We start from the raw sequence: 15,422 nt of genomic DNA, 5'->3' as shown, positions 1-15,422 counted from the left end.
CCGGGGAGCTGCTCCGCCGCCGCCCGGCCCCTCACGGCGCCTCGGGCCGCCGGGCCTGCGCCCCCTCCGGATTCCCGCTCCGTGCCGGGACAGCCGCCCGCCCGCCCGCGCCCCGCAACTTCCCTCCGCCGCCCGCGTCCGGCCCGGCCCGGCGGCTCCTTCCCGCCTTCCCGGCCGCTCCAGCGCCGCCCGTCCGGCGTCAACTCACCCGGGCAGGCTCCGCGTCCCGCTCCCGCCGAGCCCGGCCCCCCGCCACGGCCCCCGGCGGGGGCGGCGGCGCCTGTTGCTCCATCGCGCTCCTCCTTCTCCTCCTCCTCCTCCTGCGGGGGCCGATCCCGCTCCGGCCCCCGGCGCCACGTTCCGGGCCCGGCTCAGAGGGACCGGCACTGCCCCGGCCCCGCCCCGGGGCTGGGCTCGGCTCCGGCCGGACCCCGGGCACCCCCGCCCGAGGGCGCCGGACGTCCTGCGGCTGCAGCCCCGGCTCGCTCCGCCGGGGCGGCCCCGGTCCCGGGGCAGCTGCTCAGCCGCGCCTGTGCCGGGCTCCGGCGGGGCGGGGGGCGAGCCCGGCCGCAGGGGCCGCACGGCAGAGCAGCGCTCGGGGCCGCCGCGGATGGGCCCCGTCCTCACGGAGGATGCAGCTCTGGCTGCCCAAAGGCAGCGGCGGCCTGAGCTCGAGGGTAAGCGGGGCTCCACATCGCACCGCAGGCGGTGACACTGGTCACTCACGACACCACTCTGGCCGCGCACAGCGAGGCTCAGCACCTTTGTTAGCCCAAACCTTCCAAATCCTGTGACCCTTTGTGCCCCTTGAAATGAACAGGCAAATGGATTATGCTGAAGACTCTTGTGCTGTGAATAAAGAAATAATCATTTGTTGTCTAAGTGCAAATCAGCTGCCACTTTACCATAGTGAAGTTTAGGGACACTTCCCAAACTTCAGAAAGTTTTCTGCAACAAAATGATGAACACATGGCCAGCAGCCCAAAGGTTTGTCATCAAATTAGGGAGATTAAAATTAAGACATCATTAGAGAGTAGGTCTTAGGACCAGAGGAAAGGATCCAAGCAAAGCAGTTACAGATTATCTAACAACTGTGGGGTGTAAAAAAAGATGGAGGAATAAATTACAGGTTCTTCTATTTCAATCTAAAAACCAATTGCTGTTAATTTACAGTGTAAGTAGGAGCTGGGAATTATCTTCTCATTGCCAATGATGCAGGTTTTTTTAAAGTCACTGGTAACGAAAGCCCATTGGCTTTTGCAGTACACCAGGACACAAACCTAGCCCAAACACATCACATCCTTCATGATCCTTTCATCTAGCAAATGGCAGCTGAGTGTTCCCTTCTACTTCAGATGAGCCACAGGAAGAACCAGAGTTCCCTGAGGATGTGCCAGTCTGTCATGGGTGTCCACCAGAAAGGGCACATCCTCAAGGACAGACATGCCTTTCTCTGTTCTAGCACCCCGGTGTATCTGCAGTGGATTGGAACCAGTGGTGCTGTTTCCATCCAGATGCCCACGGATGTTTTCCATCTGATTAATTAAGAAAGATATCAATGTATAAGAACTGGCATTTTATCATTAGCAATGGTTAATATCAAATATATTGAAACACACAAGACCTCTGCAATGGGCACATATGGGAAAACCTGAGTCATGGATGTCACATTCCTACCTGACATGGGTTTATTCCATAACCCATTATGGTTTTTTCTTTCCAAATGAACTTACAGTAGATGCCTTTAACTAGAAGCTGCATATTTGAGAACAGAGTTACTAAACTTCTCTCAGTCAATAATAAAATTAATATCCTTTAGTAAAAGCTACACAGTTGAAAATTTTCACTTAGGCAAGCAAACCAAAAACTGTTTCTCTCTCATTTTAATTCCTGGTTCTTCCCTGGCAGGAACTTATACATCTTCCTTTCATCACTTGTTATCATATATCCTCTTACTCGTCCCTCCTCTGGGAAATAAACATAGTACATACATGTTAAAAACACCATGCAGATGGTAACTCTTGCTTTGGAAGCCAATCAGCCCCTTCCCAGAGCAGGATGCTGCAAGTCTGCCCAGCCCAGCATTTACTGTGGAGCTTTACCTGAAGCCCAGAGCAGCTCAAGCTCCATCAGTAGTTTTACATCCCAACTGAATAGTCTAAGTGTCCTCAGAAGTCTGTGGGCAGCATTGTGTCAGGTAATGCCATGCCTCAGGCAGAAGCTCAACAAACCTAGTATTCCTTTCTCATCTGTGAAGACTAAGCATTATTTCCATGCCTAACCTAGAAACTGGAAGAGAAAAAACAAAGAATACAGGTGAGGATGAAGCTAGCCTAAAAATGGTTAGTAACTCAGTTCAGGAGGTTTTTCTGGTATTTTCTTTGAGTCAGACAGCTGAATGGACCAGAACATGACTAATTGTGCAGAGTATCATGCATGCACAGCAGTCACTTCAGTCTTACAAAGTTATTTTTATTTGGAAATTGAGTCTTCAACAGTTATTCCATTATTAAATTTTTATTTAAAAAAGTCTGCTTTCCATAGAAAAAGCTGTAATTTGCAAAAGTCGCTTTCTCTTCTTTTTCATCTCATTTTCTGAAACGATGTAGAAGGAGCGGTTCGCTTAGAAGGGCCAGATTCTTCTTCATTTTCATGGTGACGCTTTCTCATTGTGGTTGGCTAAAAGAAAGATACAGCAGGATGGCTACAGAAATCAACCAAGACAGAGCCTGACTGTTCTGCTTGCTCCAGAACTAGAGGTGCTGGCAATGTCTCCTTTCTGTGATCACAAAAGCAGCATGACTAGCCCATGTTTCTCTACCAAGATCCATCTAATTATATTTGAGCCTTCTCATACAAGATATTGCTCCCAGCTTGAAACAGCTACTGTTTACAATTCACCTAATTAGCATCTGGTAATGAATGGCACAATGCCATCCTAAATTTGCACTAACATGAGAATTTTTCCTTGAATACTAAACATTGGTGACTTGTATCCATAAAAAAAAAAATATGTTCAACAACTTTATTCTAAATATATGGTTAATTCTTTAAAGCCTAGGAGACTGTTTCTATACACTGAAACAAGTGTTGACAAAGCACGGAAGTCCATTGCTGCTCCTCAGGAAGCAGAGATAACCAGCAGGCTGCCACATACTGCCCAAGGGCACATTTCTTTCAAGTCTCAAAATTAACTGGTTTTCTTATTAGGAGTTACTTCAAAATCTAATTTCTCTGTGCATCAAATATTAATCTTCGAATATCTATTACACATACCATTTTTGATGTTTGGGGTGGATCCATATTGGTCCGTGTCTGAGCAAGTAGCTGTCGAAATGTACTCTTCATATCCTCATCCTGGGGAAAAAACAGTAGCTAAGTAGTAGATAGAATATTTAAGGGAAAAGCAAAGATTGGGAAACTCCAAGAGAAGCGAATGGGACATTCACTGCTAGAGACACTTAGAAGTAACGATCATTGAGCTCCTAAGGATTTCAGCTGTTTTAACTGAGTTTCTTGGGGGAAGGCAGGGGAGGGGGTCCTTTTTCTAAGCAATGGAGTCTTGCACTATATCCTTTTTTGTTTAACTATGTTCTTAAGTGCTACAAAAAGGCTTTGATGTGAACATCCATTTTATTTTATACAGAATTTTGACTTGTTTTTCTTTTCCAGCATCACCCGATTTGACTGTGGCTACCTTTGAGTTAATGGGTAAGGTAAGATAAATATTTTTCCATTTATTTAACAAACGTGAGTGTTTTCTTTAGCATGCAACTAAACTAAGTCCCACTCATAAGACCTCAGTGAAGTTTTCAGAGGCAGAAACAGCATTTATTTATATGCCTTTGAGAAATGTTTTCTTAAGTACCTGTTTTATTAAATACAGGTAGGACATTTCCACTGAGTAGTACTTAGGTTTAAGCAGCTCACTAAGTTTTAAAGCTGTAGATTCAAGCAAAGAATGGAGTAAACAGCACATGTATTGAAAACACTACTTTGAAAGCACTACTGGTTTAAACAAATCTGTAGAAATTAAATATTGTTTGGAGAACAAGCTACTTCTAACATCTGAAAAATTCCCTAGTGTACCCAAAATCATCAGAGGGCTAACAGGCATTAGCTGGTCGCATGGAGAATGTGGTTTTTCGTGCTGACTTGTAAAGTCGATACTTCCAGACAACACAAGAGGGAGAGAGGAGCCAGTAACTCCTCACTACTCACAGTAACAGGACTCAGGAGCTCTTTTGGTGGTAGTATTCAACGTGTGTGATATCTAGAACTGAGCATGCTGGATGTTGGCCTTCCAAGCAGGCAGTGTACATCACCTATGAACATCTGATACTCTTAGTAACAGCCCCTGAAGGGAAACAGTTCAAAGAACAGCAGCTGTGTGCTAGCTGACATCTGGATTTGTGGCTATTATGATTTCTCGAACTTTTTGCCCTGCCTTCAAAATTAAATTTAACAGTAAGAGGTGTCCCTAAATGGAATATATAACCAAGTTAATCACAACTTCAGTTTACATACTGAAATATCCCAAATTCTTAGTCTAAATCACTTATCTATTTCCCCTTCCCCATTATGCATACCAGCAATTCTTAAAATAAGTGTAGCATAGCTTCTAAATAACATTTTCTGCTCAGAATTATAATTTAAATGTAACAATTTATATCTGATTAACTCACTGTAGAAGTTACACACAAAACTACAGTAGTAAAAGCCAGGAATGCCAGGAAAAGTTTTCTGATGCACAGCAGCATAATTAAGTCAAGCTAATCACTTAAAAAGAGTCATCCATATGCAATTTTTGTCTCGGGACACTGTCAGCTGTTAAGCACTGAGGGATACTCCGTTTCTTCCACCCCATTTCTTATGTTCTTTACCAAAGCACGTAAACCACCCTGTTCACAGTGGGGGAACAGGAATAGCAGTGTGCTCAGCATGAGTAAACAGAGCCTGTTGTGTGGCTCAGGGGTGACTTTTTTCAGCCTCCTCAAGCAAGAATATCCAGGAAAGCTTGTAAGTCCAGTGGTCACCTCTGGAGTGCCAAAATTAAGGAAAGACCACCCAAAGACTACCCCTCACAAAAACCAGACTGTGACAGGAGGCAGGGAAACCATCACTTCCTACTCAGAGGGTTCCCAAACCAGCGACATTTATTCACATTCAGCATAGTAAGAACACGGTAGTACTGGACACCTGCCAGAAACAAACTCTGCACTGCCTGCCCACACAAACAAGCTGAGGAAGTGGGACTTTGTTACAATGCTCAAAGCAAGAAGTCCATCCTATCAGATCACAGTGAGACTTGGTCTCTAAAAAAAAAAAAAAATCTTGATCCTGAGATGTGAAAGAGTTCTGGGAACAGGTGTCTCAGAAAGGATGCAGTAGCTGCTGATTGTATTGAAAGAAGGTATTCAGCAGACTACTCCATGCTACTTTTGCAGTCTTTCCACAGGGACTAAATCTTTGAAAGCACAGACCAGCTACAGGTGCAGACTGGGCTTAATTTTCTGTGAAAATATCCAGTCTTAAAATCAGCAGAATCTGCACAATCAGCTGGCAGAGGCAGTGCATGCCCATGAGAAGCACCAAATGACAGCTGTTCTCCTGCTGACTCCTGTCAGAGACAACCTATGGACAGGCAGGCTTAAGCTCTGACTTAAGATCACAGTTGCTATTGCCATGAAGCCAAAGAACTGAAGCTCTCCTTGCCCATCACTGTACCCCTCCTGTGGCATTCTCCCCAGAAGCAGAGTCAGGCACACATTACACCTCTGGGGAACACTGCTCAGGGTTCCCCTGCTCCCGTGTGGAAGCAAATTACACTGCATCAACAAAACTTCACCACGTTGAGGCTGCTGAACTGCCTTTGAGTCCACATCAACAAATTATCCCCCCAGCAACCCAGCTTTGCTGTATTTCAGTTAAAACTCAATTCCTACCTGAAGCCAAGGATGCTTTAAGGCTTCCTCTGTGGTAAGACGTCTGCTTGGATCCACTACTAACAGCTTCTTCACAAGATCCAGAGCTGAAACAATTAAGAGATCTGGTTGACATAGGATCAATACATTCATTACCTGAAATATGCCTACAAAAAGCTCCGTGCAAGAATGTGTCTGATACCCTTTCAGAACAATGCCCAAAAATACAGGCTGGGCAGATCACTTTTCTTTTTTCTGTGCACAGGGAGGGCTGCAGACTGCAACCATCTTTCCTTCACATGCACATGACACAACACTTTTCAATATATCAAAATTACCAGTAGATATACTAAGCATGTTCCCAATTTATGTTCTGAGCACTTTCCTAAAAGCTTCAGTATTACTGTGGAAAAGCAAAGACAGCTTAATTTAATTTCCTGGTTTACTGTGTCTTGGAAAGCAGATTGTCCATCTGGGAAGGTGAGAAAGAAGAGACAGACACACGTATGCTCAACATAATCTCAAACTTTCATTTTCTTAGGAAGCTGCTTACTAGACACACTGAAAATATGACATTTATGTCATATTTTATTATTACAAGTCTCCCATAAGGGAATTTTGGCACGATTTACTTTTCATTGTATCTGATTATTCTAAATACATACCGGTAGGACTATGTACAACCTTAACATAAGTTCTGTTCTCATACATGTCTGACTTATTATTGAATAAGCTTCAAATTATTCAGGAAGGAGTTATACTTGGTAAGTTTATTAGGCAAAGAATGACAGCATCATTTATTAGAAACTTCTCTGCACATACAAAGGAGTATCCAAGGCAAATACTACAATTATTTTGTGCATATAAAATGTCCTGAAAAAAATAAAAGCATGCAAACAATAGCTATCATTGCAGTTTACTATGCAGAAACTCCATTTTGCAGACTACTTAGCTTATAGTGGGCCAAACATAATAGCTGATTCCACAAATGTGACTGACACTTTCAGCTGGAAGTCTAGCACCATGAAATGACTCTCTTGGAACATTTGTCTTTTGGAGTTCTAACTCATATTCCTTAAATTCCTGGCATTTTTGGCTCAACACTTGAAGAATCTTTAGGCAAGGCAAAGTCTGCAGATCAGCTTGATAAAGTCAGAAGAAAAAGTGGAAAGAGGAAAAACAGACATATGTGCCCACAAACTCTATACTTCTGTGGTTAATTACATTAAATATTACTAAGAAATCTCTTCAATGAAAATGTATCTCCTCTTTCTAATGCTTTAACTATGAACTTTAAAAAAAAATTATAACACTACTTTAAAAACTAAACGTATTAACATGCAATTTGCCATACAGCTGGAAAGGAAGATAAGGGAAAACAAAAACTACAAGAAAGGAGGTTGATATTCTGCTACCCCATGTCATACCCATGTCTGACACATGCTTCCATTCTCTTGCAATGAATGTGTATTCTCCACGAGTGATTTGATCTTCCAGAGAGAGTTTAGGATTTTGCTCACTGAATGGTGGATATCCACACAAGCTACATAAAAGAAAACAAGTTAAATAACACAGGTTTCGTCATAGCAAATGAAACACTGAAATCACACATTTTAAAGCACCTGCTATCACAGTGTTTTTACACATGTGAAGTTTTAAATACACTTTCACTTCCTAATATAGATACTGAAGCTGCCATGTCTCAAGCCACATAGATCAAAGACTGCCCAGTGAAGGTACATCTACACAGTATCTTACCATACAAAAAGAATAACTCCTAAACTCCAGCAGTCCACAGCTCGGCTGTATCCAGCAGTCCCAAGTGAATTTAGAACCTCAGGAGCAAGATACATGGGGGTACCACATAATGTTTTCATAAGAGAAGCTTCTCCAAGAATCTTGGATTGTCCAAAATCTGTAATCTTGTATTTAAAAATGGTAACACCACATTACATATTAGGATGGACTGTACTAGAACATATCACATTGTCCTCATAAATCAGGAAGTAACATCAAGTTTCTTCCTTCCAAGCCAGTTCCAGCACATGACTATGAACAAAAGTTACCCAGACTTCTGTGAGTTTTAAGTGAGAATGGGAGAGGAGGAAGAGAGAGAAATATGACAGAGGATCACACTTTTACACTAGCAAAAAGTACTCTCAAATTTAGATGTAAGAGGACAACCATAGAATAAAGGTATTGTAGCTTATTAGAAGAGATTATTAAAAAATAAGCACTTTACCATGCAAAGCTATTCAGTGTTTTCTCTGTGGAAAAAAAAAACAACACAAAAGAAAACCAAAACCCAACCCTCCCCATAAAAGAACAAAAACATCAAAAAAAGCCCTGTCACATACAGCTTGTGGGAATGTTGCCTGTAATTCAAGAATTACATTTTATTGGGAGGAAAAAAAAAAAGCACTGACATTTGAAGCTAGTTATGCAGTGTATGGGTTGAAATACCCACAAAAGTAAAAATAAAATTATGAAAAAAAACTCTCAATGTTTTAAGTTATTTCATGGTTTGTATGACTACTTCCAAATTATCTTTTTGGATATGTTTAACAAAATATCAAGAAGAATGACAAGGAAGAATGACAAATTTCTCCATTAACACGAAATGTAAGTTTTCTTACCTTTATAAGACATATTTCTTCAGAAGAGGAAAGTAACACATTTTCTGGCTTTAGATCTCGGTGTATAATTCCATTGTCGTGAAGATACTAGATATATACAGATAGACAATTAAGGAAAAACAGACTATTAACCTGTTTTAAAATGTAAGCTTTCCAATTTTTCCCATGGCAATGGCAGGATAACGGAAATAGCTGTGTAAGAGGCATTTAAAGCTCCCCAGCTTATGACTCTCCCTTAAAAAAAACAAAACAAAAAACCCCTAAGAAACAAAAAAAAACCTTAGAAAATCATTATGCTTCAAATGACAAATCTCACTGCAAGCTCACTGTGCAGACCTGGCCTGGTGTTACATACTTCCCATTCTCTGGGAAGTTACACTTCTTCATCTCAGTAAAAGCACAGAACTAAGGAAGACCCAAGTTCTGTGTTGCCTTTGTAGGAATTCTGGTTTTCCATTTCTCTCTTGTTAAACCAAATTGTTAAGAATGCTGTGCTGATTGCTTGAATGGGTTTCAGAAATGACAAGTGAGAGAAAAATTCATCTTACCGATATTCATATGCATAACCATATTTTTTCTTGGTAGAATTCACCATTATGTACCTTTACTGCCAGCAGCATCTGATAAAAATACAACTTGCATGTAGCTTCTTTCATCTTGATTGGCCTTGACACTCTGTCATACAGTTCTCCTCCTTCCATCCTAAAACAAATGCAGGTAAGAAGTCAACACATGACTTCCAAAAGATTCGTCTCATTAGACAGGACTAAGACCAAAACATTTGTCTACAGAGAAAGAGTATGTTTCTGAAAATGAGTGAGCAACATCCTAAACACAGCAGGTGCACTGTTGAGTTTGGGTCAGTCTCCTAAGTCCTCACTGGGACTTGTTACATGCTTTTTGATCAGTCACCTCTTACAAGCTCCAAAATCAAAAAGTAGCAGCCATCCACGACAGCAGCACAGCAAACAATATCCAGGCACCAAGCTTAAAAGGATGACTCTTCTGCTGGCTATCCTAGCTCCTAATTTTACAGAGGTTTCAGAGAACAGTGGAGGCCAGTGTCCTGGCCAGCAAAAGAAAAAAAAATAAAACAAACAAACCCCCCACAGTTCAGAACTACACACATTCTTTGTAGTTATGAAAAACATTTCATTTTATGTATATACTTTCAAACAATTTACTTACAGTTCCAAAACAATGTAGTAATCCTCTGCTTCAAAAAAGTTTTTGATCTTGATTAAGCAAGGCTAACAGAAAAGGGAACACAAATAGAGATACACAAAGAAGTAGAATAATTTGTAAAAATTAATCCTAAAGTTCCTGTTTCAGTATTTCAACCATGTCACTTTAACACTTGACACAAGTGGCTAGCAAGCACCCCAGACTTTGGTAAACACAATCCTTATTTTTCCAGTTGTGAGTTACCATCCCCTCAACATTTTGTGTATTTTACGTGCAGAGAGAAGAGGGGATACAAATTCAAGAAACTGCCAGTCAAAACTAATCTTTATATTTGATTATCTCATGGCATTTACAAAAACTCGCATCGAGGAAAGATTTCTACAACAGTGGTTCAGGCTGAAATTTCTCCTGTGAAGTCTCTTCTCAAATTTACATCTCATTTATACAAACTTTTAAAATCTCAAATCTGCAAAGAGACAATATAATTAAAAGAGGAAAAAAGACCCATTCAGTAATTTACAAGAAAAAACATATGCCTCCTTTAGCACACTTCTAAACAGATAAAATTGACTTTTAGTTACCACACTAAGGTCAGTGAACTACACAAGTACATACAGTAGGAAGAAGAAAGGAATAAAAATGTACAGAAACACTCACGTGATCTATTTTCTTCAAAATTTCAATTTCTGTATCGATATTAAAAGCTGGGTTCTGTTAAAACAATCAAGCATATTGGGTAAGGCAGTGCTGTTCTGAAATAAGACACATCAGAAATAAAAGACAGTACCAGAAAAGCCATCATGCCCCTTGTTACTCTAAGTGATCATAACATACAATCTTTTTCCATAAACTGATCAGGTGCCTTCGGTGAATTAAATAAACAATCTGCTGTCACTATCAGGAGCAAGATATTGCTCCACATGTCATTTCACTGCGGGTTAGAAATCCCCAACTAATTTCCAAACTACAAAACCAGAAAAATACTGTCACGTTTATACGTGTATTGTCCTTTAAACCAAACCCCACAAGACTCCACACCACCCTCTGTATACATCCCATTAACAGTCCTAAATTATGAACCTAACGGAATGTGGTCAAAGAATGAAAGCAAGCATTTCCTGCAGAATTCTGTAGATGCTACAAGATCAAAAGGCACTTAAATTAAATTTCTTACATTAAGTAAGAAAATCCTCTTTAGTTGAAGATAGCTAGGGAGTCAGAGAAGTCAGCAAATATTCCAGGGCCACTGCAAGATGGCCAAGACAGACGGACAGACAGACAAGCAAAAACACTCACTGCCTCTCTCGGGCCGCTTGCCGCAAACTTCCGTTTATTGATGATCTTCACTGCAACTTTGTTACAAGTGCCCTTCTCAAAGGCCAGTTTGACTTCTCCACAGGCACCACTAACACGAGAGCACAGCTATGTCAGTGCTTACAAATACTCGTCAACAATCTGCATAACAAGTACAGACAAATGAAAGCATTGTATTACACACAGTTTGGAGCTGCTGCTTTCTAGCTTTCTAAAATATGCCCCTTTCAGGAAGCATTCCACAGTTAGGAAGTCTGTTTAAATAGCAAGTGTTGTCAAGGGCCGCTCATTCAGAACTGCAGGAGTAAATATGCAAAGTGACGGTACTGGTGGCACCAAGGGTAGGGGCAAATATGACAGAGAAGCTCTGTCAGCATTCCCTTCACCCAAAAGCATTTAGGGGAAGAGAACCTAGGAAGGGTTCTCTCAACATCAGATTGCACAAATCTGAAGAACAGATATGACAATACTTGTGTTTTTACTAAATAGCAATTACATTGCAGAAAGAAATTCTTGTGTTTCCCACTCGGATTTGTTTCTACTCAATCATTCATCTCCAAATTCTTCACTGATCAACTGTCTCCAAAAGAGAAAAAAATAGCCTCCTCTTAAAATAGCCTCTCTCCCCTTTTTCCTGGACAGTTGTTTCCCCTTCTGTCTGAAGGCCTCAACAGTGATGTTGTAGAAATCTGTATTCCGAGATAAAGCTCTTCCTTCTACTTCCAGTAACCAAGTAAATTAATATACAAACTTTAAAAACTTGCTAAGAATTTACAAATTTTATTATCTTCAACAAAACAAAATCTGGTTTTCACCACTGATGGCAGGTTACAAACCCCAAGCCAAATACTGGCATAAAGCCAAAATTCCTGTTTAAGTTGTTGCAAAGAACAGGTTTACTCAGGTGTTAGCATTAATTTTTCTTCTTATTTCTTTTAAAACAGCAGCTCAATTAGAACTGGTAACAACTGCAGAAAAAGGTACTGACAATGGTAACAAAGTCAAACCTTAACAGTGAGGAAAGAAGGATGCTTACCTTCCCAAAGTCTTTGACATGATATATTTCTCTCTCAATTCTCTAGGAAACATCATCTGATCATCCACCGTAAGATCAGAAAATACAAACACTGGGAAGACAAGTTGAGATATTTTTTCTGTTATTAATTTTAAAATTTTGTTGTAAGAAACAAAGCTATTTTCCTGAGCTTTTATAGTCAACAACATGACTGAAAAAATGCCTGCTTGAGGAAAAACTAAACATATGCTATAAATTACATCAGCTTATGGGGTAGCAATGTGATCTTATTGCTGAAAAATAACATTTTGGTATTACATTCACAACAATCCTTAACCAATTAACACCACACTTAGATAAAATGGGCAAAAATGTCAATGTCCCAGCAGGGATCAAAGAGAATTAACAATCAAGAAGACAGCATCTTAGTGGAAAAGCAAAGACAAAGAAACAAATGCCCAGCTCTGCTAATTTTTAAGAGGATTTTCTATTTATTATGCAGCATTCCATCAGGTATCTGGGGGATTTTCAACTTCTCTTCAATAGTCTGTCTTCCCTGTTCCCACCATCACAGGCTACTGAAGCTCAAAAGCATTTTTGAAATAGGAAAGCAACTATAGAAGTTTATACTCTAGGAAGGTGGTATCTCATGCAGATTCCTCTCAGCTTCCTTTTTTAGTTTTTTTCTAGGGTTGATGTGGATATGGATAATTTTTATGCAAGTACTAAAACATCTGTTCATAGCTGTGTTTTAACAGTCCTCATGAAGCAGCTCAGCTCCCAGGAAACACACTCAAATCAACACAGAAACAACCTCCTGGTCAACATGTGAAGAACCTACTTAAGTAAAAGTACATTTTACCCTTATTGGTCTGTAGAGACAGTGCAATTTCAGAGTTGTGAATCAGTGGAAGCCTCTTCCCTTTTCCAACAAGTTCTCTATTCACAAATGTTCCATTTGCACTATGATCTTCAATGTAGGCAACATAGGAATTTTTTGGACCCATTTCCTCAAAGAGAAAAAAAATAATAAAGATGAAAGTAGAGAAGAAACAACTTCACAGTAAAGACATGACGGACTAGAAATTCACTACTGTTGGTTCAAGAAATGAGACTACTGAGGTTATTTCATAAACCAGGTGAGTGGGGCATTGCCAAGAGTCGTGTTAAAGGAGTCAACACTGAAGATGCTTTGATATCTTCAGGATTTCTGCTCCAAAGTCACTTTTTGAATTATGCCAAGACAGAGAGACAGTTAACCTTTTCAGCACTTACCCTGAAAATTCGGAAGTGCTTCTTGCTATAGTTTTCATAGAAGCCAGTCTCGTACAACCGTAGCTTAGAAAAACTGTAATCACAGCTTTTGTCTCTCCCAAACCAGTATTCCTCATTCACACAGTCTGCAGAAGGTACAGCAGAGAGAGAACACGACATTGCAGGAAGTTAATAACTATGGCACTACAGAATGATGCCAGATGCTAGAGTAGGATACCAGAGACAAGATTCTTCCCCTATAATCAAGTTTATTTGTCTTAATTCAGACAAAGCAGTATTGACACCTTGTAAAATTCCTTAATAATTTTACCCTCTTTATGCTCTTAATAATTTTGCCCTCCTTAGCAGTAGTAGTTTTCAGTTCACCTTCAGCAATATAGACCCATATGATAATAAAATAAGTTATAAAATGGAAAAATGAAGCATTTAACAACGAACATGAACACCCTATAATTTCTCTAAGTCTATGGAATCCATGTATCCAAATACTCAGTATAAACACTGGGATGTATAGAATAAAACATTATTGCAAAAGTTGCATACCTAACTTTGCTTGTACTTAATTTAAAAATGAGAAGACACTGCTCTCTACCAAGATGCTCAGAACTTTTCTGAGGCCCTACAAACAAACAGTTTGTTACAGTATGCACATACCACAGTTGCTGAAACCTTTTGCAAGTGCAAAGAGTCGACCCCACGGCTGAGGAACCACCTCTTCAGGTTCCTCAGGGATCGACGGAAGCTCCTGAGTCGGAAGGGTGTCCAAAGAACTGAGGGTCCCAGAACTTGAGGAAGACTGACTAGTACTCTGTGACCCACTGGAAGAGGAACTCTGTGACGACTGGGCACCTTGAGTCTGCTGTACTTCACTTTCAGTCTCTCGGGACATGTTGGCTTCAAAAGAGGACGTTAAAAAAAACCAATTACTACAGCAAAGTAAAACTGGCAAGCATTCCCACTCAAGTCCATTCTCAGGCTTCAAAGTAAAACTTCCAACCAAAGAGTGCATGTGTGGGTTATATGTAAATCCCCAGGAATTTTGCAAACCAGGATGGTTTTCTTTTTAAAAGGGAATGTGGGGCGGCCTCTGCTGGTCCAAGAACAGAAATAACCCTTATTCCCAAATTGCTCCCGAGGACTTCAGGGCTCGCACTGGGTCACACAGGTGGGGGCTGCGATACGACAGAGCATCCCCGCATGGAGCAGGGATCACGGCCGGTCCCCAAAAACAGAGCATCCCGGCATGGAGCAGGGATCACAGCCGGTCCCCAAAAAGAGAGCATGCCCGCATGGAGCAGGGATCACAGCCGGTCCCCAAACACAAAGGGAAAAATAAGAACTATGACGTATATAAGAAAATGACGTACATTTTCTTGAAGGCGCCCAACAGATTTGTCACACCTACACACAATGAAAGTACAAAAGCCTGACAGACACCCACCACGGCCCCTGGCAGCTGCTGGCGGCAAGAAAGGGCAATCGCCTCCCTGCCCCGTTACAGCTCGGGAATTCACAGCCCGTCTTTCCTCCCTCCCCACTTAACAAACACTCCACCAGCCAGCCCAGCCCTACCGCCGGCGTCCTCAAACACATCCGCGTTCACCAGGGCTGCTGGAACGTCCATGAGCCTTCCAGCCTCTGGGATCGCTGGCACTCATCCCTCTGCTTCCTTTCTTGGCTCACCATCTCTATTACTAGGTTTTTAGCTGGTTGCCATACCGTTCGATGTATAATGCAGGCTAATTTAAATTTCCTTATCGGTTTGCTACATTTCATCACGAGCCAAAAAAACCACAACAGCTCTTAAGTTCCTTCCCACGTCCCATTCTCTACACGTGCTCACAGACACAGGCGAGGCCCTCGGGCTCCGAGCGCGGCCCTTTGCAGCGGTGCTGGCGCAGCCGCCCGCGGAGGGAGCAGAGCCGTGGAATCGTTTGAGTTGGAAAAGAGAGAGGCCATCGACTCCAACCGCTCATCCCCAGCACTGCCAAGGCCACCACTGAGCCCGTCCCCAGGTGCCACATCCACGCGGCTGTTAAAAGCCCTCCAGGGATGGTGACTTCACCCGTGCCC

The 15,422-nt window shown here is 41.6% G+C and overlaps 2 protein-coding genes across 9 annotated transcripts in view; both read right to left on the bottom strand.

Moving 5' to 3' along the window:
* Positions 1 to 292, bottom strand: part of TTC28 (tetratricopeptide repeat domain 28) — a 126,483-nt gene extending 126,191 nt beyond the window's left edge. Inside the window, exon 1 of one of the 2 annotated variants that reach the window (XM_027689258.1) lies at positions 209 to 292. In XM_027689258.1, coding sequence (XP_027545059.1) covers positions 209 to 292 — 84 coding nt within the window. The remainder of the gene's footprint in view (positions 1 to 208) is intronic. The other variant, XM_027689259.1, reaches the window with a different exon arrangement.
* A 2,157-nt stretch (positions 293 to 2,449) lies between these two features.
* Positions 2,450 to 15,422, bottom strand: part of CHEK2 (checkpoint kinase 2) — a 13,708-nt gene continuing 735 nt past the window's right edge. The window contains exons 1-16 of one of the 7 annotated variants that reach the window (XR_003535238.1): positions 15,193 to 15,350; positions 14,004 to 14,243; positions 13,350 to 13,474; positions 12,937 to 13,084; positions 12,096 to 12,186; positions 11,042 to 11,150; positions 10,403 to 10,456; positions 9,749 to 9,810; positions 9,163 to 9,262; positions 8,561 to 8,647; positions 7,683 to 7,846; positions 7,352 to 7,467; positions 5,946 to 6,031; positions 4,222 to 4,325; positions 3,277 to 3,357; positions 2,657 to 2,679 (exon numbers count right to left, since the gene is read on the bottom strand). Coding sequence is in view for 4 of the 7 variants with exons in the window: in XM_027689733.1 (XP_027545534.1) it covers positions 2,584 to 2,679; positions 3,277 to 3,357; positions 5,946 to 6,031; positions 7,352 to 7,467; positions 7,683 to 7,846; positions 8,561 to 8,647; positions 9,163 to 9,262; positions 9,749 to 9,810; positions 10,403 to 10,456; positions 11,042 to 11,150; positions 12,096 to 12,186; positions 12,937 to 13,084; positions 13,350 to 13,474; positions 14,004 to 14,243; positions 15,193 to 15,373 (1,740 nt within the window). In the remaining 3 variants the exon portion in view is untranslated. Of the gene's footprint in view, positions 2,680 to 3,276; positions 3,358 to 4,221; positions 4,358 to 5,945; positions 7,067 to 7,351; positions 7,468 to 7,682; positions 7,847 to 8,560; positions 8,648 to 9,162; positions 9,263 to 9,748; positions 9,811 to 10,402; positions 10,457 to 11,041; positions 11,151 to 12,095; positions 12,187 to 12,936; positions 13,085 to 13,349; positions 13,475 to 14,003; positions 14,564 to 15,192; positions 15,374 to 15,422 lie in introns of those variants that run through there. The other 6 variants (XM_027689733.1, XM_027689735.1, XM_027689734.1 and 3 more) reach the window with 6 other exon arrangements.

This window comes from Neopelma chrysocephalum, unplaced genomic scaffold (genome assembly GCF_003984885.1).
Source record: "Neopelma chrysocephalum unplaced genomic scaffold, ASM398488v2 Primary Assembly neopelma1_77, whole genome shotgun sequence".
NCBI lineage: Eukaryota > Metazoa > Chordata > Aves > Passeriformes > Pipridae > Neopelma > Neopelma chrysocephalum.
This window is presented reverse-complemented; position numbering and strand designations above follow the sequence as displayed.